The following is a 23677-nucleotide window of genomic DNA, read 5'->3' as shown; positions in this document are numbered from 1 at the left end:
ACTCAGGAAGTGATTCTACGTATATATGTGGTATATATGTGATATACGTATATATATGGCTAGCGTCTATCACGTTTCCTTTTGTATGTTACATACAAATGCACAAAGACATAATACCCCTTACCACAGTGTGGTGTAGGGTATATTTACGAATTGAGCATTCGATTTGATCAAAGTTTTCACATGGTAAAATTTCGTCCAAATTCCAAAAAGGTCAAAAATTTCGCTTAAAAAAGGGCTGTTTGGAAAATTTAACTCTTCAATTGTGGTGTTGTTTACGGCGACATAATATTTGTCGTGAGCATGTCCATGTTCCAGTCTAAAATCTTACAGTGGCTGACATTGGCCCAAGCTTCAAAAATCATAATATTTCTCTCAAACCTAAATCACGTTCCAAGATGGACTTTATCGGAGAACTCTTAGCGGTGCTTCACTTGAGGTCATGTTTACAGCGATAAAAGCTTTCCGGTTTGGTGACATAATGTTCCAAAAGTTTTAAAAAATTTTATGGTGACCACCTACATTGTCTTGTTGGCACGATAACTATCAAAATGAATGACTCCTAAAATTGGATTCACTTTAAGATATATTCCCAAATAAAAGTAAAAAAATAAATGTTGGAAAATATAATTTTATACCCTCCACCATATTATGGAGGGTATAATTAAATGTGTCATTCCGTTTGTAGCACATCGAAATATTCATCGGAGACCCTATAAAGTATATATATTCTTGATCAGGTTAAAATTCTAAGTCGATATAACCATGTCTGTCTGTCCGTCCGTTGAAATTAATATTCAGCTCGCAATTTTAATGATATAGCTTTGTAATTTGGTATGGAAGTTTCTATTACTCCTAGGATGTTTGGTATTACAAATGGGCTATATCGGTTCACGTTTTGATAAAGCTCCCATAGAACGGTACCACCCGATTTTCGGTATTTAGAGGGTTGTGGCCACAATGGCCTACTGAAATGGCTGAAATTTGGTATTTAGTGTTTGTTGGGGGTATACAAATTATAATATAGCCCCATAGTACGGTACCTACCGTTAGTCTTTAGTCTTTATTTGGGTTATACAACTTTCCCCCAGAAATTTCTCGGAATAGCCCCCATAGAACGGTACCTCCCAAATTTTGAAGGTTTTGGCCTCAATATTCCAGCTGAAATTTGGTATTTAGTCTTCGTTGTGGGTATAAAACTTTCCGCCAGACATTTATCGGTACGGGTCCATGCCTTAATATAGCTCCCATAGAACGGTACCTCCTGATTTTCGGTATTTTGAAGGTCGTGGCCACAATAACCCATCGAAATGGCTGAAATTTGGTATTAAGTCTTCGTTGGGGGCATTCAACTGTCCCCCCTAAATTTGGCGGTATATGTCCACGCCTTCATATAGCCCCCATAGAACGGTATCTTTGAAGGATATGACCTTAATAATACACTGCAATGGCTGAAATTTGGTATTAAGTCTTCGTTGGGGGCATTCAACTGTCCCCCCCTAAATTTGTCGGTAGATGTCCACGCCTTCATATAGCCCCCATAGAACGGTATCTTCCAATATTCGGTATTTTGATGGATAGGGCCTTAATATTCCATCGAAATGACTGAAATTTGGTATTTGCGTTGGAGGTAAAAACTTTTCCGATTGAAATTCGTCGGTATAGGTAGACGTTTCGATATACGCCTCATAGAACGCTACCTCCCGATTTTCGTAATTCTGAAGGTTGTAATTCTGTAATTTTCGTAATTCTGAAGGTTCCACCGAAATTACTAAAATTTGTTATTTAGTCTTCCATGGGGTTATAAAATATTTCAGAAGAGAATTATCAGTATAGGTACACGTCTTCCTATATCCCCCATAGGAGCATACCTATTGATTTTCGGTATTTTGAAAGTTTTAGGCACGTTATCTTACCGAAATATCGGAAATTTGGTATTTAGTCTTCTTTCCGTCAGAAATTTGTCGGTATGGTATTTAATCTTCTTCATAAACGAAAGGAAACTTATTGTTCCATTTTACTTAAATAACAAGTTCGACCCGGCCGAATTTAACTTTTTTATTTTATTTTTTTTTTTTTTTTTTTTTTTTGGTAAAATAACAAATGTTTCACACTGGTAGAAAGGAAAACTGTTTTGACAAATTTTAAAAATTAAGAAAAAATAGTACTCATTTGAATTTCACTATATTGCTCGTACTTTAATAAAAACAAATTTAAAGAAAATCGAAGAGTACAATCATTGATAAATTTTGATTTTAAATTTTAAATCGCGAAAATTGCCTCCACCGCCACTGTGCAAAATTGTTTTTCCATTTTTTATTAGATAGCTGATAAAACAACAAAAAATTCACTTTGGCAGTTTTGTTGAGATGTGTATTATTTTATTGTTGTAAAATAATTCCAGCGCAATCTCGAGTTTTGTTGTTTTTAAATTTTTAAAACAACAAGTTTTATTTAAAGTGGGGTGTAGTTAAAATTGATTAAATTTCGGGAAAGGCAAAGAAGTTTCGTCCAACGCCACTTGGACTAATCAATGCTCTTAGTTCTTTGTATTGAAACAAAGAACTCTTCCCCAGTCTACCCCAGCCTACGACAAAACCACGTTTGCCTTTCTTTGCCTTTCCCGAAATTAAATCAATTTTAACAACATCCCACTTTAAATAAAACTGTGTTTTTTTAAATTTAAAAACAACAAAACCCGAGATTAATCTAGAATTATTTTACAACAAAAAATAAAAAAAATATTTTTTCTATTTGGACCCATATTAAAGAAGTTAAGTATTTCATTGCACATAGTTTTTACAGAATTTGACTTTTGCAAGACGCGATATCTTTGTACTGCTTAGCTGTGTAGCTTTGGAGCTTTCTATCTCTAGATCAGGGCTGCTCTTTTTTGCAAAGACAGTATACTCAGCGATCCCACTGAGTTGTCTTTGCATTAGCTTTTTCCTTACTCAGAGTGTACGTGAACAAAAGCAAACGACAAACATCATTTGGTTATTGTTTTTTCACCCATATATACACCCATGTTTAAGTATTGATGGAATTGCTCTGATCGCCACTGCTCTAGATCATGAAGATCTCTCGTGACGTGTTTGAGGGGTGTGTCCTTTCCACTAGATTGTGGCTGGAATGCTCAAGGCGGTAACATCAGCATTACAAGTACTTCATTGACCACATCTTGTTGTTGGGTTGAAATCGGGACTCATCGATCAATATGTATTCTATGCCATCTATAGGGTGTGGAATTCGAGGCAGGTAGAGGTTAAATAGTTTCGCAGTTATCAGCCTTAGGGAACTCTCAGTTTCACTATAGGGATCTTAGACTTCTTATTTCTGAATACAGAAACGAATGGCCTCCACACATCCAGATGATTATACACCGTTTCAAACAAATCTAGAGGCAAGTTTTCGAATAGCTTGACATGGTTGACGGTATCGAAAGCTTTCAAAAGGTCAAGAGCCACCATATCTGTTCGGTCGCATGACCTGTTCTGGGAAACTGCTTCTTTGCTACTGTACGATACGCCTTTACTGTCATCCTTGCCTGGCTTCAGCAGCTAGCTTTTCAGGGTTGTGGTACCACATGGGTGGCTAACCATAAATTTAGAACACTTCTCAAGTACGGAACTACGGGTTCACAAATTATTTAAAAATTACCATTGATATTTTGTGTGGGTCCAACGTTTAGGAGGGTCACTAAAAACCTTCTGTCCTAGGCGTCATTTGACTTTTTTTGCAAAATTTGACAATTTTTAGCCTAAGAGTACTTAGGACACTTTGACATACGACCATGAGTTGGATTGTTTACAGTGGTTTGATTGAGACTCCTCCAAAATATGGTTTTTGAACGTCTTTACAGGTTCATACACATAGTTCCATGATTCGTCACCTGGATCCATCTTATACACGTCTTTTGAAGCGCCGCGATCGTATTTTTTCGATTCTTTCATGCACCGATCGACAGGGTTCATGCCGTCAAGTGTTCATGCAATATCAAATGTTAGTTGTTGGAATAAATGCCCAAGGATTCCTCTATCTCACGGTATATAGCACTGCGTTCTAGCATTATCCGTTCACACACATCTTAATTTTTTGGGCCCAACGGCCACTTTTGGGACTACCCGCACGAACTTTTACTAGTCCCGTCGCCTCTGAAGGTTGTGACCACAATAACCCACCGAAATAGCTGAAATTTGATATTTAATCTTCGTTGGGGGTAATCAACTTTCAACCCTAAATTTGTCGGTATAAGTCCACGCCTCGTGTACCCACCATAGAACGGTACCTCCTGATTTTTGGTATTTTGAATGGCTGAAATTTCGTATTTAGTCTTCGTTGGGTATATAAAACTTTCCTCTTGAAATTTATAGGTATAGCTCCAAGCCTTCATATTGCCCCCATAAAACGGTACCTGCAGATTTTTGGTATTTTGAAGGTAATGGCTTCAATATTTCACCGAAATGACTGAAATTTGGTATTTAGTCTTCGTTGGTGAAAAAAAACTTTCCCCCAGAAAATTGTCCATACAGGTCCACGCATTCATAAAGCCTCATAGAAAGGTATCTCCGAAATGGCTGAAAGGTTGTGACGTCAATATCACATCGAAATGAGTGACTTTGTTATTTAATTATCAAATATTCCAGAAGAGAATTATCAGTATAGGTTCACGTCTTCCTATATCCCCCATAGAAGCGCACCTCTTGATTTTCGGTATTTTGAAGATTTTAGCCACATTATCTAACCGAAATATCGGAAATTTGGTATTTAGTCTTCTTTGAGTCTAAAAACTTTCGGTATATGTAGATCGATTAAAGACTAGCCACATTTTTTTACCGAAATTGCTGACATTTGGTATTTATTCTTCTTCATAAACGAAAGGAAACTAATTGCTCCATTTTACTTCAATACAACTCGTGATGGAGGGTATAACAAGTTCGGCCCGGCCGAACTTAACGCCGTTCTTACTTATTCTACTTAATAATAAGCATACGTACTAAGGTACCAAGGTGAGAAATACAAAATTTTGAAAAAAAAGAAGTTTAAACACAAAAAATACGTAAATAATTTTTTATACCCTCAGCATTTATGCTAACGAGGGTATATAAACTTTTATACGCAAAAAATGTGCCATATCGAAATAATAGTTTTAGACCGCAAGTATGTTTGGACGAAATCCGTTTCAGACAATTTGGAATCGATTTAGCAATGTCCATCCGTCTGTATTTCTGTCTGACTGGCTGGAGCGCACGATAACTCCCGAACGGATTAACCGATCTGGTCTAAAATTTGGCTTTCGTAATATTTTGTCCAAACTTAGTTTAAGTTCGAAGATGGGTTATATCGGTTCACTCCTTCCGGCACCTCCCCCACAAAAGTTCGAAAATGTTCGGAAAATTTGTTCGCACGATATCTCTTGAAGGGAGTAACCGATTTGATCCATACTATGCACATCGTAAAATTTCTACCAGACTTAGATGAGGTTCCAATATGGACTCAATCGGTATACTGCTTCGAATACCTCCCACACAAAATGTCGGATAAGTTTAGTTTAGGATTTGATCTCGAATCGCTTTGGTTTTTGTTGCAACAACTTGTATTCACTCCCCCCATGCGACGGTACAAGTTTCATTAGGGGCAAGTCCATACTTCCTGAGAAAATAGTAAATGGACAAAATCCGAAATGGGCTGTTTTGGACTATTTAATGTTAATAAATAAATTGAAACTTAACGCTGTTTTATATAAATTCAAATTTAAACAATTGAAACGTTTTTTTAAATTTTTTTAAAATAGTTTTAAGTTTGTCTTGATTTGAGCTTTCAAAACCTACCCTTTGTGGAATCAACGAGAGCTTGTATTGATTATATTCTCTCTCATATCTCACTGATGTGTTCGTTGTACTAATGGAATACCAATTATTTTGCGAAGTTCTAAAAAGCTTGCAGTTACACACACACACACTCGTATAATATGATTTAGCTTTTGCCCAATGCTTGTGTGAGTTTTTGAAAACGCCAGACATATGGCGACAGTGAATAACATACATACTATAAAAATTCCACTCCCCCTTTTCGGGGTTTCATTCACATACACACAGCGCGAACGAGTAATTTGAAATATTCGAACGCTGGCTCTGTGCGGTGGAAAGGCGAATCAAAAAAACTTCTCTTTCAGTTGCAGTAAAGACACTATCATTGGCGTTTCAACTCTGGACGACATACGGTAGAAAATTTTCAATACACGGATTATTAAAATCATCAAAAAAAGAAATACTAAAAAAACTCATAAAGAAAAAAGAACTATGGAGCAAAATTAAAGTGAAACAAAAGTGAATATTTAATAAAAATATACTTTTTCTGCAGACTTCAGTAAAAACACAAAAGTTATTACTAATTTTAATGCCAAAAAAATTGTTAAATAAAAAAGAAAAATTAATTCAAAGTGAATGAAAAGCAAAAATGGAGAAAAAAGAAATGGAGAAAAAATGATATCCTTGTAACACTTATATACATACTAAAATACGATTGGATTTCTTTACTTCTGTGGGAATGAATATTTCTTTTGCAAAAGTGGAAATAAAAAAGTTTTCAAATAAATGTGAAGAAAAAGAGACTTTTTTTCTTGAATAAAAAAATTACAAAATTATTGTAAAGACTTGAAAAATAATTGAAATTGAAAAACAACGAACTTCCAGCTATTGTGTAACACAGTTGCCTTAGTTACTTTTTACAACAACATCAAATCAATACAAAAATTAATTATTAATTTTTCAACAACTTCATGGACATTTCGTTTTTTTGCAAACTAAAAACCCGCCGCCAATAAAACCAATTAAAGAAAGAAAAAAATATTGTTCGAAAAAAAATTACACCAAAGAAATTTTTTCTAGTGATACACAAGTGATTTTGTAACACTTTTGCTCTTCGGTTTTATCATAGAATTTTTTCCATCCATTGTTCTTTTTTCCCTCAAATGGTTTTTGTATGTAACAATGATGATATAGTTTTCCTTCCATGCCAATTCTGCTCTCCTCCGCTTGCCAATATATATTTTTTCCAATATTATATCCCAACCTCTCGCGCTCTTTCTCTCTTTATTTCTCATTCTCTGTGGGAATAATGTGTTTTCTTGTGTATGTATGGGTACAAGGACTTTTTCAATTGTTACAAAACTTTTCTCGAGTCAAATAAATGTCTCCGCCGCTTAAACTGAAGCAAAGGAAAATATATATAATATATAAATTATATATATATATAAATATATAAATTTTTATAACGCCAGAATTCCCAAAAGGAGCCTTCTAGGGATCTCCCACACTTAAGTGTTATGGAGTTATACGATTTTGAAAGAAAAAAAAACTCACACTCTTTTTTTGCCTCTCGCACTCTCTATAAATTCCACAGTTTCCTGTAACTTCGCACAGCCCCTGACATGCGCTCTGTTTTTCTTTTTAAGTTTTGTTTTATGTTCTCATATCATTTTCAACAAATAGCTTATGGCGACTAGCTTAAAGGATAATGGAGTAAAGTGGAGTAAATCAAATAGGTGGTGTGTGTAGCTCCAACACACACACTCACCATCAGTCCCATTTACTCTCCCAAATCAACCATAAAACTCAAAAGAGCGTAACAAAATTCCGAAAAAATTAAGAAACACCAAAAGCAACGAAAAAAAGTAACTGCTTGCTACCTTCTAATATGTGTCAGTAGGATAAATTTGATTATGCTCATGTCAAATGTGGGTCTAATACCCTGCCAACATTTGCTATCTGTTTATTGTCCAATGAGTCACTTCAATTAGATTGCACAAACGAATGCGATAGTCGCATTCTTATCCAAAAAGATAAAGCTCTCGGGAAGAACTGTTCCACTCATTAGATACTTTTTTGAGTGTCTAATTGGACACTTCAGAAAGTTATTAAAACGATAATATCGGTGGAGCAGTGGTAAGCATGCTCGCTTTGCAATCTGAATGCCCGGGTTCGATTCCCAGGCCAGTCGACATTTTTTAATGACAAATTTTTTTTTTAACTATAAAACATTAATATAGCTAAAAACTTGATAAAAATAATAATAAATAAAAAAGAACAAAATTTTATTTTGATTTTTTTTAACTTAATTTAATTCCTTTTTATTTTATGTTTTGTTTTATTGTTTTGTTGTGTCGTTAATCCTTTGTTTGGGTTATTTTTAACTTTTTGGTTTTTTATTATTTAATTTAATTCATTATATTTTTATAATTGTTTCAGGAATTGTAGCTTATATTAATTTTGTCATTTGAAAAATGTGATGTCGCCTGACCTGGTAATCGAACCCCGGGCATTCACATTGCAAAGCGAGCATGCTTACCATTGCACCACCTGCGTATATAACCATCTGTGTACAAAAGTCTTATTTGTTCAACTTACAACAATTCTAAAAATAAATGTAAGCTGTCTAATTTGTATCCAAATAAAGGATGGAAAATAGATATGTCTACCTAATTTCCATCCTTCATTGGGATATAAATGAGATAGCTTACATTTATTTTTAGATACATATGTTATTGTTGTTATTTGTCAATCGTATTCTTTTCTAAATGGTGACTGGATACGATACAAATGGGATAACAATGCAATTGTTATTGTATATTAGACAAATGTCGCATTTTTACAGAAAATTAGACACCAAAAAGATCCTCATTTATAAAATTAGATAAAACTCACTTCCAATTGCTGGCAGGGTAGGTTTGTATGCATGAGCGTGTTCATTACATGTACATAAAACTGAAACACACACACACTCACTCAGGCTTCAAACTTCATATCCTATTAGAGTTGGACATGTATGAATATCGATTTTTCCAATTGCCATTTTTTCGCCGTTCCTTTTCTTCTTCTTCGATCCGTCATTAATTTACAAATGTCATAGTTATCGTATGTTTTTTTTTTCTTTTGTTATCGATTACCATGTAAATTTATGTAATTGAAAAAAAACCTGAAATTTGATATTATATTTGGAAAAAATTGAAGTCAATTAGGCGGGTTGGATGTGTGGTATTACATCGCTATTGCACTAATCGAGCAATTTTTCCAAAAGAAGAAACATTTCAGAAATAAAAATAACTGAAATTATAAGTAGCTAGACGAAAAATTCAGTCCGAATTCGAATTGGAGTCGAATGAAAAAAGTTAAACGAAACCAGAAAATTCAAAAACTTCACTAGCGCTGCCAAAAAATAAAATTATCCATCTAGATTGACGCGAAAGTAAAATGGAAGTTAATACATGATATTGGGGAGATAGGAAAGTCCAAGTCAAACATTCGATACCACTCGAAGATTCGAAACTAAATTCGTTTGAATTACTTGCAAGCTTCTGTTTGATGAAAGCATGTTTCAATCATTTTTGTTTTCAATCAAACAAAAAATTTTTTTAACAAGAGTTTGGTAGTAATTCGAACGTATTTGGGTTCAAATACATACATACATACCATTAAAGGGTAATGTATGGAAGCTTCGTAGTACCGAACTAGAGACCCAGTTTTATGGGTCTCTATTATTATTTTAGTTTCCGCCCTATTTCTCTTCTGTCCGGTCCAGGATTTCTTTTCAAAATTCTCAGACACTACAGTCGATTCCAGACCTGTCCGGGCAAACTTCTACAAGTTCGAGATACTTTGTAGCACTCTGACAAAGGAATCCGGAAAGTTTACCTTGCGTGGTTCTTGACCCTTTAATTTTGGCATTCCGCTTGTAACACATCCAAATAATCGTCCGATGCCCTATAAATATTTTCTAAATATTTTTCAAAAAACAGTAGCTTGATAGTAGCTTGAACGAATTTCTAATTCGAATCGTCTTAGTAAAACAGACATATTATTAATTTTTAAAGGTAGTTGATAATTGTATTTATTATAAACGCTGAACTACAAAATTCCTATGCATATATGCTACAGCGTTATGTCGCATTAAATTATACTCTCCACCATAATATGGAGGGTATAATTAGATTTGTCATTCTGTTGGTAGCACATCGAAATATTGTTCCATTCAGATTCAATACATCTCGTGGTGGAGGGTATAAAAGTTCGGCCCCTCTGAACTTAACGCCGCACAGTGTTTCCGCGTGGACAAAAATCAAAAAATGTGATGTTAACTTTTACATATGTTTATATTTTTTTTCATACAGTAAACACATCCGATACAACGAATCTGAAAAAATTTTGTCGATATGTGCATCCATAATGAAGTTATAGGTGTTTAAATATGAAAAATATTTCCCAGGTAATCTAAAGCGATAATCATATGAAAATTAGGCGTTATTTATAATAACATTTTTTGAAAAGTTAGTTGATAATATTAAAAGTTTTGGATGGGAATTTGATGGGTGGGCTATAAATATAAAATTTTAGTACAAAAAGTTGACATCAACTGCACATGGGGAAAGTACCGTTATCAAGAATTAAAAACTTACATTTGAACCGATTTTTATGAAAATCTGTGAAACTACTCAGGGGCCTAAGAAAATATTATATATTAAATTTGAAGGCTATTCGATCAAAATTGACCGAGTTATAGCAAAATCGGGGAAAGATATATATGGGGGCTATATCCAAATCTGAACCGATATGGACCAAAGTTGAAATTGAATTCATTCCTATGCTCTTATAAGTACTTGTGCAAAAATTCATCAACCTTGGTCGACTCCTTCTATTTTTGTCCACTTTTGTATGGAAGCGGCAACATTGTGCGCCGTTCTTACTTGTTTTCTTCTCTTAGTATCATTTGGGTGCACCGTAATGCAGTGGTATGCACACAGAAGGTCTGCGCTTTGATTCCATAATATTAGCAACATTTTCTAAGTATTTCAGCCATGTAAAACTTCTCTACAAGTGGTGTCGTAAGACACGCCGTTCGGACTCGGCGATAAACAGTAGGTCGTATATCATTGAGCTAATATGAATCAGGGTGCACTCATTGATATGAGAGAAGTCTCCCTTATCCCTTCTGGGATGTTTGTGAAACAATTATTATATTATCATTTTACCATGCTTATTGCCATGTTTTTTCAATAAGTCGTATATTTAAATGTACCTGATCGGAAAAATAGTTCAGTGCCCTAAGAATGTTTCAACGAAATACGTTTCAGACAATTTGGAGTCGTTGGTGCCCTGTCTGTCCGTCAGTCTGGCTAATTTGTCCAAACTTAGATTAAGTTCGAAGATGAGTCATATCGATCCACTCTTTCGGACATAAGCTGCCTCGCCTGGTTGCCCTGCTTTCCTGCTTCATTTCTGACATAACATAAAATAAAGAAAAAAAAGGCCGAGCCGATTTCGAACTACATTGGCCTTTTCATCTTCATTCTTTTATTTTTGTTATGTCAGAAATGAAGATGGAAATCAAGGTAAGCAGGCGAGGCAGCTTATGTATACAGGCCTTAAGGCTCAGAGTGTGTGATCCATACGGACAATCTCTCCATGTCCAATCTGACAATGTCTAAGTCTAATATTATCTTCACCGAAGTTGCAGAGCAAGAATTGGCTTGAATAAGCACGCCATTAGTGGTGGTGAAGATGTTTCATTATACCACCTTAGGTAATCGGCAAACTTATAACATGTATATAAAAGGACAAAGTTCGGGTCAACATGGGTGCTAGAAATCCTTGGCCAAAAAAAATTAGACGTTTAGAGATAGATAGTTTTGTGTAGGTCTGCCAGTAATCAATATATACGATTTCTCAATGGCCACATTGACAAAGTGCAAGAGCTTGGCAATCTTGTATTCGATTATTGTCTTCTGAACAGTTGCCAAGACAATAATCGGCATGGACCTACCATTACTTGTTATGAGATCGGTAGCCATCAGAACTGCTAAGCCCTTTCACAAGATTGGGCGCCAAAGAAAAGGAAAATACGAGAAAGTTAAGGCCAACATTAAGGTGGAAGCCGTAAAGAGAGTCAGCGGTATCAATTAAATACAGTTTACTGGAGAACCGATGGTCCAGCAACTATCGCTTTCAAAGATGATATAAGTTGAGGTAAAATATAATGGTACAATGGACTGGAGGGAAGTTGTCAAATTTGTCCAAAAGTATTCTGCTGTTAACAGCTCAGGCAATTGATATAAGCATCCATGATAATAAGTATCTACACAATATAGCATAAGGTAGTGTGAATACTAACTTCAAAGATATGCAGTGATACATTTCATTAGAAATTTCTGAGTTTCTGGGAAAAAAACACTGCGTTTCTGGATTTTTGGGTACCTAACTATTCCACTGGCAGACCCATTTAACATAATCTACCCAAAAATATAATACACTTAGATGGGCTTTTGTACCATTCGCACTAAAGACCACATAGAATACTAAAACTTTAGTACGAAGGATGTATGAAAGAGTGACCCTTAATATTGGGACATTTCGGGTCACATATCTCAGGAAGTATTGACTTCCCCTATCAACGAAAAGTGTAACGTTGTAGTCATGATCAATACGATCCGAGAAATGACATTAAACTGGGTTTAAGCTAAGTCTAAGTCTAACTTTGACGGAGGATGTAACTGAAGTAATAGACCGACATGATCATCCAACCGATAATTTTAGGAGTCATTAGTTGGTTACAGTAGAATTTTTAGACCGTTTGAGTCATTATGGCAGGAATTTTGGGCTTGCCCTCGGAAAAATTAATCGTCATCAGTATATCGTTATGTCAGTCACCCATTTCGATAGTTATCATGCCAACCAGCCATTTTAGTTCGGTTACAGTACGATTTTTTAAAGCTTTTGGGTCATTATGACATCAACTTTCCTCATTTCTACATCCAAGCATTCCGTCTTGAACATTCTGTATCGTCGATTTACTAACGGAACTTAAGTTTGCCGTCTTCGGAATATGTATAATACATACTCTATAGCACATTATTGGCCTAGTCGTCTTTGTCGATCCAAATACCGAGCACTATATTCGAAACATCGAATGCCAGGCCCAGTGACTTGTCAGAATGACCATGGAGAGATCTTCTAAAACACTAATGGCCTGACTTTGTACAGGCAATATTTCGTGTGGTAGTTGTTTAATGGATACATCAATAGTGCTTGTGTAATGGCCACACATCACTGTTCTAAACCAACCTACCTGAAAACCAAAAATGTCGAACAATACTTCAAGCTGGAACTTTCTATCACATCTTTTTTAAATATGCAGTTTATGTAATACAAATGAAATACAGAGGCAAAGTATTGGAAAAAGGAAAGTTTTCTCTTATTTAAGCATTGCTTCAAACTGACCCAATATTGCCGACAATCTCTTTGAATGGGAAAATGTTTTAAAGAAGGCTGAGAGAGGTATCCTCTGACATTGATTTCACAAAACAGTATACTCGTCCCCGTTAGACTTAGAAGACAGAAATCTCTTTTTCGGTGAATTCGCAGTATTCTGTTGTTAGGATATCTACTCATATCTGCCTCTTCAGATTACCTTGCTAGCATTTGCTGAATATTCTGCAGTCCTACCGACTATTTTTATAATCCTATTTGTTTGAGTTCCTATGGCAATGAATTCTCGACTCTCCTCCGCTTCTTTCGGACAAGTTTTTTAAGGACGACTTTTGTGATATATTAATATTTCTTATCAGTTCATAAGCGAAAGGTTTTACGGCCAAGCAAATGATACCCGTCTCCTTAGTCTTTTTTTGCGAAATATTAGTCGTGGTTTGCATTATTCTTGTCCTTCATAATCTCCTCTGCAGCTTTTGCAGCAAGTAGTGTTTTTGTGAACATTTGAGAAGTCTCAGCAGTCAGTTAGAAGACGGAAATATTTTCTTCTCCAGCGGCTTCGATGTGTTCGGCACATGAGGAGATCTGAATATTTCTTATCAGTTCATAAGCGAAAGGTTTTACGGCCAAGCAAATTATACCCGTCTCCTTCGTCTTTTTTGCGGAATATTAGTCGCGATTTGCATTGTTCTTGTCCTTCATAATCTCCTCTACAGCTTTCCACCAAGTAGTGTTTTTGCGGACATTTGCGAAGTCTCAGTAGTCAGTTAAAAGACGGAAATATTTTCTTCTCCAGCGTCTTCGATGTGTTCGGCCCATGAGGAGGTCTAAAGTTCCGTAAAATATGTGTTTTCTGCAACTTATGGGCATGAACAGGATTCCTTACCAATCACTCCAGTCGCTGCTGAAGATTCTGGGGCCGGACTCAGCTTCTTCATTTGAGTTTATTATTTCGTTTTATGATATATGTATTTCAGTATTTCAGTATTTCACGAAGATGTAGTAGTAATGTGATCCATTACCTACCAGTGAAGTACTATATTCCTCAGCTTTCAAAGTAGCCGAGTTTTTGCAGGATTGAAGCTAAATTTATAAAATGCTCGCAGAAGTCTATTTAAGGATGTACTGAACGTGGTTTGCTCAAAGCGTTAAAACGTCAATTTTTCGGTGGCTGTGAAAACATTTGTAAAACAGGAGCTGGATTCTTGTTCTATGAAAATTTGAAATGAAAAATATTTCCTTTATAATTTTTTTCATTTGACAGATGTTTCCTCTATAAAAGTTTTCATTTCACATTTTCATAGAAACAGAATTGAGCCCCAGGACCCAAATTTTCCGAAATATAATTGGGCGCCACCCTGGTGTACAAACAAAAAATGTCTGTGTTAAAACTTCACACGTGAATACTCAGTTCCAGAACAATTTTTCCTTTATGTAATCGAAAAAAAAAATGTAAGAAGTAGTAGATTCTTGCAGTACTGGAACAGACCATATATTAATAATTTTCAATAATGGTTATACTCCTCATCGTAATGTTGGTCATTGCAGCCATATAAAACCGCTCTACAAGTGGTGTCGAACTAGCCCCGTTGCGTCGTTCGAACTTACTGTGGAAAGGAGGTCCCATATTATGGAGTAGCTTTCTCCGCTTTCAAAGAACTCGCTTTTTGTTCGACTTTGAGGTAGGATTGAAGCTTACATTGCCAACATCTATCATAGGATTCTAGGAAACGTTTCTTTAGTGAGGTGCTAAACACAGTTTATTCGAAACATCAAAATCTTCTCTTTGATGCTTCATAATTGTTGTGAGCTTTGCACTGTGAAAACATTTGTAAAACAGTGGCTCAATTCTGCTTCTATGAAAATGTAAAATGAAAACTTTTATAAAGAAAATAAACGTCAAATGAAAAAAATAACAAGAAATTGTCTGTTCCAGAACTGCAAGAATCTACTAATTTTTACTATTTTTTCCGATAACATAAAGGAAAAAATGTTATCGTAGTAAAGAATAGTAGCTGTAGGCAGGTTCTGGAACAGAGCAAAAATATTTTTCATTTAAAATTTTCATAAAACAATCCAGGGGCTCAATTCTGTTTCTATGAAAATTTGAAATGAAAAATTTTATAATGAAAATAAATGTCAAATTAAAAAAATTATAAAGAAAATATTTTTCATTTCAAATTTTCATAGAACAAGAATCCAGCCCCAGCTCAGAAATAAATTGGGCGCCACTGTGTGTACAACCAAAAACTTTCTGGGTTAAACATTTCGATAGGCGGTTATAATCCACTTCCACAGTAGTGCAATGTTATGCCCATCCGCCAGGCTAGATAACATCACATTTTCAACAATGTCAAAAAACTTCTCTATAAGTGGCGTCTTAAGACACTCCGTCCGGGAAACACTCCGGGTGGATTTTTTGCTGTTTGTGGGAAATACTATTTTTTCCTTAACTTTTTTTAAATGGTAAAAGTGAACAGCTCCAATAGCAATTGTGTTCCTTTTTTTTGAAAGAGAACGATTTTTCGCTTAAATCGTGTCAAAAAAAGTTTTCAGTGAGAAATTCTTACTGAGAATGGACAAATGCAATCGATTTTTCATATTTACGACTTTGGTAAGTAAATTTATTACTAAAATTCTCGAAGCAAATATTAGCAAAAACACATATTGTAGGTTTTGTAGCTTCTAATTTTCTCAAATCCCTGAGGTCATAGACTTGATACATCAATGTAATACATTTGCTTTATTTTCTTTATCCAGCAAATTAATAATTGAGATTTGTTAAAGATTACCTCCAAAGTGGTTATTCAATCTAAACATGACGAATAAACGAAAAAAATGAAAATCCATACTCCCTGAGGTCATTTGGCGACAAATGAAATTCCCATAGACATACATATTCGAAAAAAGAAATGCTTTCAAACAAACCTTAAACGCTAGTAAAGAAGAAATAAAACCAAAAGAAAAAACAGATACTAAGAGAGGAAATAGTAATCAAGGAAATACACACAAGTACACATAAGTACTTATGTATGAGAAGGAAAATATGAGGAACAAAAATGAGAATGAGAAAATCAAAATTTTCTTTAAAAAAATATTTCTTTTCAAACTCAATTTGTTGTTTTTATTTATTTTATTTTCTATATAGAGAAAGAAATTTTTAGATAACTTCAAAATTTTTTATGCAAAGTAAAAAAGACAGAGAGTGGGAGTGAGCCAAGTTAGTGACACATATCCAAAGAAAACCCTCTCCCCCATCAAATCAAATAAACAACAACAACATGAAAAGGAAAAGGATTTCATTAGCAATACCAATAGAGAAATGTTGCTACAAAAGAAACCATAAAATAAATAAAAATACCAAAGAGGAATGTGAAAAACATACAGAATATAGAAATCACACAAAGAGAAGAATAGAGAGGGCGAAAGAGGAACAAGTAGAGAGATAATCTAAAGTTCTATATCACAGTGTGTCCTTTTGCAATGAAATATGCGTACGAACACGAATACTTTTTCTCTTCTTCTCAAATTATCACAGATTCTCTCTGCTCTCAAAACTTATGAGCTTTAGTACATTTGCCTTTCCTGTGTAAGTGAGAGCGTTGTGCTTTTATTAGTACTAAAGAGCACTGCCAAGGAGCGAGCCCCAAGAATTGCTGCTGCTGCCACTGGCTTTGTATTTAACAAGCCATAGTTCAAACGTTCGTTCGGTTGGTCGGCGGTCGGTCTTTTAAAACGGAATCGAAAAAGAGAACGTCGTCGTCGTTGTATACTTGACTAGAAAAAAAAACTTTTTTCTTTTTGGTTTGTGCGCTCGGTTACATAACACAGTTCTGTAGGCCAAATGTTGGGACAAAAGTTATAAAAGTAAAGAAAAAATCCATGAAAAAAGTTTTTAATAAAAATTAAAATAAATAAAACTGTAAAATAATGATTAATTAAATATAAACTAAATTAATTCTATTAAAAAGTGAAGTTTTTGTGCAGAAAAAAAACTGTTAAAAAATGCTAAAGAAAAAGACTTTAAGTGCAAAGAACAATTAAATTGAAAAACATTTTCAAAACTATAAAAAACTAAAAGAAAAACTGGACAAAAGTTGGAAAACATTAAAAAATATATTTTTAACTGAATATTTAAATTTAAATCACATAACAGATGTTCCCATTATATTTCTATGCCTCAATTTTCCTTTTAATACCTTAAAGAAAAACCCCTCCCCCATTACTCCTTGAACTTTTTTTCCTTTACAATCCACCCGTAACAGATGGATAGAAAAAATGTTCCATATTCAATAAGAAATTTTAATTTTAAAAGTTATGCTATTATTTTATTTCTAATTTTAAGACTTGGTCTGAAATGTTACGATATTCCAGATTATAACTTCTGAGTCTTCCTAATATTTCAAAGGCGTCCATGTCTCATTCTATATTCAGAAATACGCCTCAGTTATCCTACAAAAAAAGAACATTAAACAGATGTCCTCCATTCTCTGCATACGTTTCAGCTGGTTGGTAAACCCTTAAAGTTCTTCCCAATAACTTTACTGCGATAATTTTCTTCTTCTAGATGGATTTATGGATTATTATCATCATTTTTTATAAATTTTAGGGAAATTCTTACATCTTTGAGTTATTTTCAGCCTGAAAATATGCCTCACTTATGCTATTAGTAAACACTAAACAGATGCTACTTATTTTAAAGGGAGATTTATGTACCTCTTTAATTATTTCGAATTGCCTTAAAGCCCACCTTAATTTCTGCGTTTTTCCAACAGTTCAACGTCACTCTTACATCATTCGGTTATCTTCAGTCTGAAATTAGGTCTCAGATGTGCTATCAAAACCATGAAGCATATGTTCCCTATTCTCTTCCTAGTTCTTAATACCTTAAAATCTGCAATTGAACCTGAGTGGACTGGAGGATGAAGTTCAGCGCTTCGTGAAGACCTTTAGATATCAGGTTGTAGATAAGTGAATGGTGCAAGGAATTAAAATAGTAAATTCCTTGCACCATTCATTTATCTACAACCTGATATCTAAAGGCCTTCACGATTACTTCGCCACAATTATTTTCTTCGTTTATGGTGTAAAAAATCCGTCTTACCTTTCAAGTAACTCTACAGTTCTAGATCTCAATTTATTGGCACTGCCACGGCTATTCCCTTATGCTATTTACTTACAATGGTCGTTTGACCGCCATATTATGCTTATAATTGATGTAGAACTTCGATGATGAGTTCGGAACCATATTTCAATAATTCTACAGCGTTCATTGAGCACATCGATTTTTCATCCTTGACATCGCGCTCTGCCGCTTGGTTGGCCGCTAGTATTTCTTCCTGAGCTATCCTCCTTCCACATCTTCACGGAGAGCATTCTTGACTTGTTCCCTTAGAGTTTTGACAAGCTTGACTGCACCTACTTCTTCAGTTTTGTACGCTTTTGATTTTTCATTCTTTCTGCTTTCAAAGCCTTGATCTCGTGTTCTACCTCTTGCTTGGCCGCTATTACATCTATCGTTTTGTTTTTCCTTAGCTTTACGTAGAGTATTCATTACTTGCTGCTTTAGAGTTGAGTTTTGACAAGCGTGACTGAACCTACTTTTTTCAATTTTGTGCGATGCTCTTTTTGATCAGCTTCCATTTTCTTCATGGTCGCCACTGCGACTTTCGATGTCCGCTCGTTGTCCAATGCATGGTGAAGTTCTTCTACTTGTTTCTTCTGGCCACTGATTTTCTTTTTGGCCTCCACATCTTTTACCTGTTGGTCTCGAAACCTTTAAAAGTGAGTGCTCACTTTAGCTACAACGCTTGGTTTAGCCTCTTCAGGGGTTTTCTAGTCAATTTAAAGAGTGTTATTCATGGTCCTCAGTTTGTTAGCTGCGATCTTTAACCTGGTGATCTCGAATCCTTTTAAAGTGAGTGCTCACTTAAGCTTCAAGGCTTGCTTTAGAATCTTAAGGTTTCCACAAGTCAATATGAAGAATCATAAGGTCGTTTCACGCGTCAAAAACAACAACCACATGAAAAAAGTGTAAGTCATGCCAAATTTGTTCTTGAAGATTTCATGTGGTTGTTGTAACGAGACACTAAACGGACAGTAAATTTGTTCACCCCAATCTTTACCATGGTTCGAGACCACCATGAGTGCTCAAACTGAGTTCTCACTTTAGCTTCAAGGCTTGCTTTAGAATCTTCAGCATTCTATCAGTCAATTTGAAGCGTCTTATTAATGTCCATCACTTTCGCCGTTGTTCGATCCGTTTTTCACTCTCGTATTGCCGGGTTTTTCTTTCGTTGGCCTTGTTACTTCATCCCACGATAGGGGTATACTGTTAAATTTATTTTTTTCCATTCTCCTTCTTATCATCGGTTCCCCTAACCCAGTTTTCTTGGTAAACAATTGGAGCATTTTCTCACTTTTTTGTTTGGCTGTAGCTCGCCGAATATCAAAGTACTCATTAATCACTTCATGGTTCTTTTCTGACTGCGTTTCATTCATTTCCTCAAACGCCCAGTTGACGAGACCAAGAAGTCTCTCTACTTCATCTTCAGTTCTTGGTGCCGTCCCATTGTCGCTGTAGTTCTATCCAGAGCAGTGTAAGGTATTGTGACTCACAAGAGAGCCCATGTGCTCTAAGGGAGCGTAAATTGGTTATCGCTCACAGCCTGTGTAGATGCTAACACGTTGCGAGCAACAACAAATTTACGCTCATTGAGAGCACAAGGGAGATCCAAAAAATTTCTTTGCCTCACTTTGATCCAGAGCATTATCTCATTTTTTGCTGCAGCTCACTGAATTTCAGGGTGACGTAGGGGATGGAAGATACCAAGGAACGGTCCTGACCGGTTTTAACATGGCAAAGCCCAGGATTTATCTTGGTCCCTCTTTCATCCCAAGTGGACACTGACCTCCCCGTGGTGTCACCTGGGGAACTGCCTTTAACACCCGTTAAAGGTAGTGAGCTAACATGTGCCGCGCGTTCACCCATAAGAACGTTAAAAACTTGGGTTTGGGCGTCGGGTTAGTAACCCTCCCCTAGAAAAAACAGCCTACTATGAAAAAACGAAAGAAAAGAAAAACAAACCCCTCTAAAGTTGACGAACCCCGCAAACGTTTTAAGGACCATGATCTGCGAATCTGCACCTGGAATGTTCGCACTCTTTATAGAGAAGGTGCAGTCTTCGCATTGGCAGACGTACTTGAAAAGTACAAGACCGATATTACTGCCATACAGGAAATACGATGGATTGGGAAAGGCGTCACAACAACACCTAAAGGTGACGCACTGTATTATAGCTGCCATGACGTAAAGCATGAGTTTGGTTGTGGATTCGTAGTTAGTCGGAGACTAAAACATCTGGTATCCAGCTTCACCCCAGTGAATGAAAGACTTGCTGCAATTCGAATAAAAGCTAAATTCTTCAACATCAGCTTTATCTGCGCTCATGCTCCCACTGAAGAAAAGGATGAACAGACCAAAGATATATTTTACGAGCGCTTAGAAGAAACATATGACCGTTGCCCTGCCCATGACATTAAAATCATTCTAGGCGATTTTAATGCCAAAATTGGAAAGGAGAATATCTTTGGCCCAACAGTCGGGAAATTCAGTCTCCACAGTCTAACATCTGACAATGGTATGAGACTGATAGACTTTGCAGCTGCAAAAAACATGGTAGTTAGCAGTACCAGATTTAATCATCTCGATATTCATAAGGGCACCTGGCTGTCTCCAGATCAGAAAACAAGAAACCAAATTGATCATGTTGTGATAGATGGAAGACATTCATCGAGCGTGTTGGATGTACGATCGTTCCGAGGCGCAAACATTGATTCGGACCACTACCTTGTTGCAGCAAAGGTACGCACCCGCTTAAACGTAGCAAACAAAGTACGAACAGACACAACACGAAAGTTAGACATCGGTAAACTGCAATCACAACAGATAGCCACAGCATATTCCACTCAACTAGCCCAATTGCTTAATCAAAGCCCTCCTCATCCCGATAACATATCAGCGCAATGGCAAAGCATTGCCCACTCCATGCAAACAGCCGCAAAATCCATACTTGGATACCAGAGACCTCCACCAAGGAATCCATGGTATGATGAGGAGTGTCGTGCTGCCACCGAAGAGAAAAATGCGGCATATAAGGCTACTTTACAATCCGTAGCAACGCGTAGCGCACGAGAGAGATACAGGGAGAAAAGGAGAGAGGAGAAACGTCTTTTCCGCAGGAAAAAGAGAGAGATGGAAAAGCGGGAGTGTGAAAAAATCGAGATGTACAGGAGCCAGAATGAAGTCCGAAAATTCTACCAAAGAGTCAAGCATCAAACTGATGGCTTTGGTACAGGCACATCCTCCTGTAGAGACCAGCAAGGTAATTTGGTAACTGATACAGATAGTGTACTCAGGATATGGAAAGAACATTTTTCAAATCTGTTGGTATCCAATAGCAGCGAAGACGACGAAGATACCACAGTCCCAATCCCAGAAGATGGTATTGAATGTATACCGCCCAGCCAAGATGAGGTAAAGACAGCAATAAATCGGCTGAAGAATAATAAGGCAGCAGGGGCCGATGGCTTACCAGCCGAGCTGTTCAAAACCGGAGGCGACACGCTGATAAGGTGTATTCATCAGCTAGTTAGCACCATCTGGCAGGAAGAACGAGTACCCGACGATTGGAACCTGAGTATCCTGTGCCCCGTCCACAAGAAGGGAGATAAGACTGTATGCTCTAACTATAGGGGCATAAGTCTACTCCCTATTGCCTACAAGATCGTGTCAGGGATATTGTGCGAACGACTAAAGCCAATGGTCAACGAGATTATTGGACCATACCAATGCGGCTTTAGACCTGGCAAGTCCACCATTGACCAGATATTTACCCTGCGGCAAATCCTGGAGAAGACCCAAGAGATGCAGATCGACACCTACCACCTTTTTGTCGATTATAAAGCAGCCTTCGACAGTCCGCTGCGCTCAAAGGTATTCCAAGCCATGTCTGAATTTGGTATTCCCGCAAAGCTCATCCGGCTTTGTAAAATGACTTTAACTGACACGAGGTCCTCAGTTAAAATAGGAAAGAACCTCTCCGAAGAGTTTGGTACCAAAAGAGGTTTCAGACAAGGAGACAGCCTTTCGTGTGACCTCTTCAACATCCTGCTAGAAAAGGTTATACGAGAGGCAAACGTCAAAAGAAGTGGCACAATCTACACCAACAGTCACATGTTACTTGCTTATGCTGATGATATAGACATCATGGGTCGATCAGTAAAAGAAGTAACTGATACCTTTATAAAGGTCGAAGGAGAATCTGCTAAAGTGGGTCTGGCGGTAAACGGTGAGAAGACCAAGTTGATGGTGTCGACGCGCAATGCGTCCATTGAGCTCGGACCGACTGTGGAAGTTGGTTCCTATAATATTGAAGTAGTAAAAGACTTCGTCTACCTCGGCACCTCCGTCAACACAACAAACGACATCAGTTGTGAAATAAAAAGAAGAATTGTATTGGCCAACAGATGCTACTTTGGATTAAGTAAGCAGTTTAAAAACAAAGCCACATCTCGTCAAACAAAAATAACGCTCTACAAAACACTGATACTACCCGTGCTGATGTATGGCTCCGAAGCCTGGGTACTTGCGCAAGCAGACATGGCAGTGCTTGGTGTGTTTGAGAGAAAAATTCTTCGAAAGATCTATGGACCAATCTGCGTTGACGGTGAATATCGACGTCGCATGAACCACGAGCTGTATCTGCTATACAACGACATGAATATTGTTAAACGTATCGAGATGCAGCGATTGCGTTGGCTAGGCCATATCAAAAGAATGAGCGATGATGAACCCGCTAAAAAGGCGTATGAATACATGCCACATGGCGGTGCACGCAGAATTGGCAGGCCAAGGAATAGATGGCGCAAACAAGTGGATGATGAGATGACAAGGCGCGGTATTCCAGTGTGCAAAGCAACAAATAGAGAGGAATGGAGATCTCTTCTTAGTTCGGCCTATAGAACAAATGTTCTGTAATGGGCCAGCTAAGTAAGTAAGTAAGTCACTGAATTTCAAATTATTCATTAATCACTTCATGGTGCTCGTCGGACTGGGTTTCATTAATTTTCTCAATCGTCCAGTTAACGAGACCAAGCAGTCACTCTACTTCATCTTCAGTTCTTGCTGCCGCCTCACTTTCGCTGTAGTTCTATCCGGTTTCCCCTTTCGTGGATCTTCTCAAGTTCTCATTCCTCCCATGAAAGAAGCATAATGTTAAATTTAATTTGTTTCAATTTCCTTCTTATCAACGGTTCCCGCAACTCAGTTTTCGTGGTAAACAATTGGAGAATTTTCTGCTACTTGCTACAATGCTGCAGCTTGCTGACTTTCAACGTACTTATAAATCTCTTCATGG

General features: G+C 36.6%; 1 protein-coding gene across 13 annotated transcripts in view; it reads left to right on the top strand.

Moving 5' to 3' along the window:
• The first annotated feature begins 5989 nt into the window (after positions 1-5989).
• Positions 5990-23677, top strand: part of nrv3 (sodium/potassium-transporting ATPase subunit nervana 3) — a 103536-nt gene continuing 85848 nt past the window's right edge. Inside the window, exon 1 of one of the 13 annotated variants that reach the window (XM_073967766.1) lies at positions 5990-6223. Coding sequence is in view for 2 of the 13 variants with exons in the window: in XM_073967765.1 (XP_073823866.1) it covers positions 20317-23298 (2982 nt within the window). In the remaining 11 variants the exon portion in view is untranslated. The other 12 variants (XM_073967767.1, XM_073967770.1, XM_073967773.1 and 9 more) reach the window with 12 other exon arrangements.

This window comes from Musca autumnalis, unplaced genomic scaffold, assembly GCF_047663935.1.
Source record: "Musca autumnalis isolate F117 unplaced genomic scaffold, ASM4766393v1 scaffold_2, whole genome shotgun sequence".
Taxonomy (NCBI): Eukaryota; Metazoa; Arthropoda; class Insecta; order Diptera; family Muscidae; genus Musca; species Musca autumnalis.
Note: the sequence above shows the minus strand (reverse complement) of the source record. Positions and strands in the feature narration are given on the sequence as shown.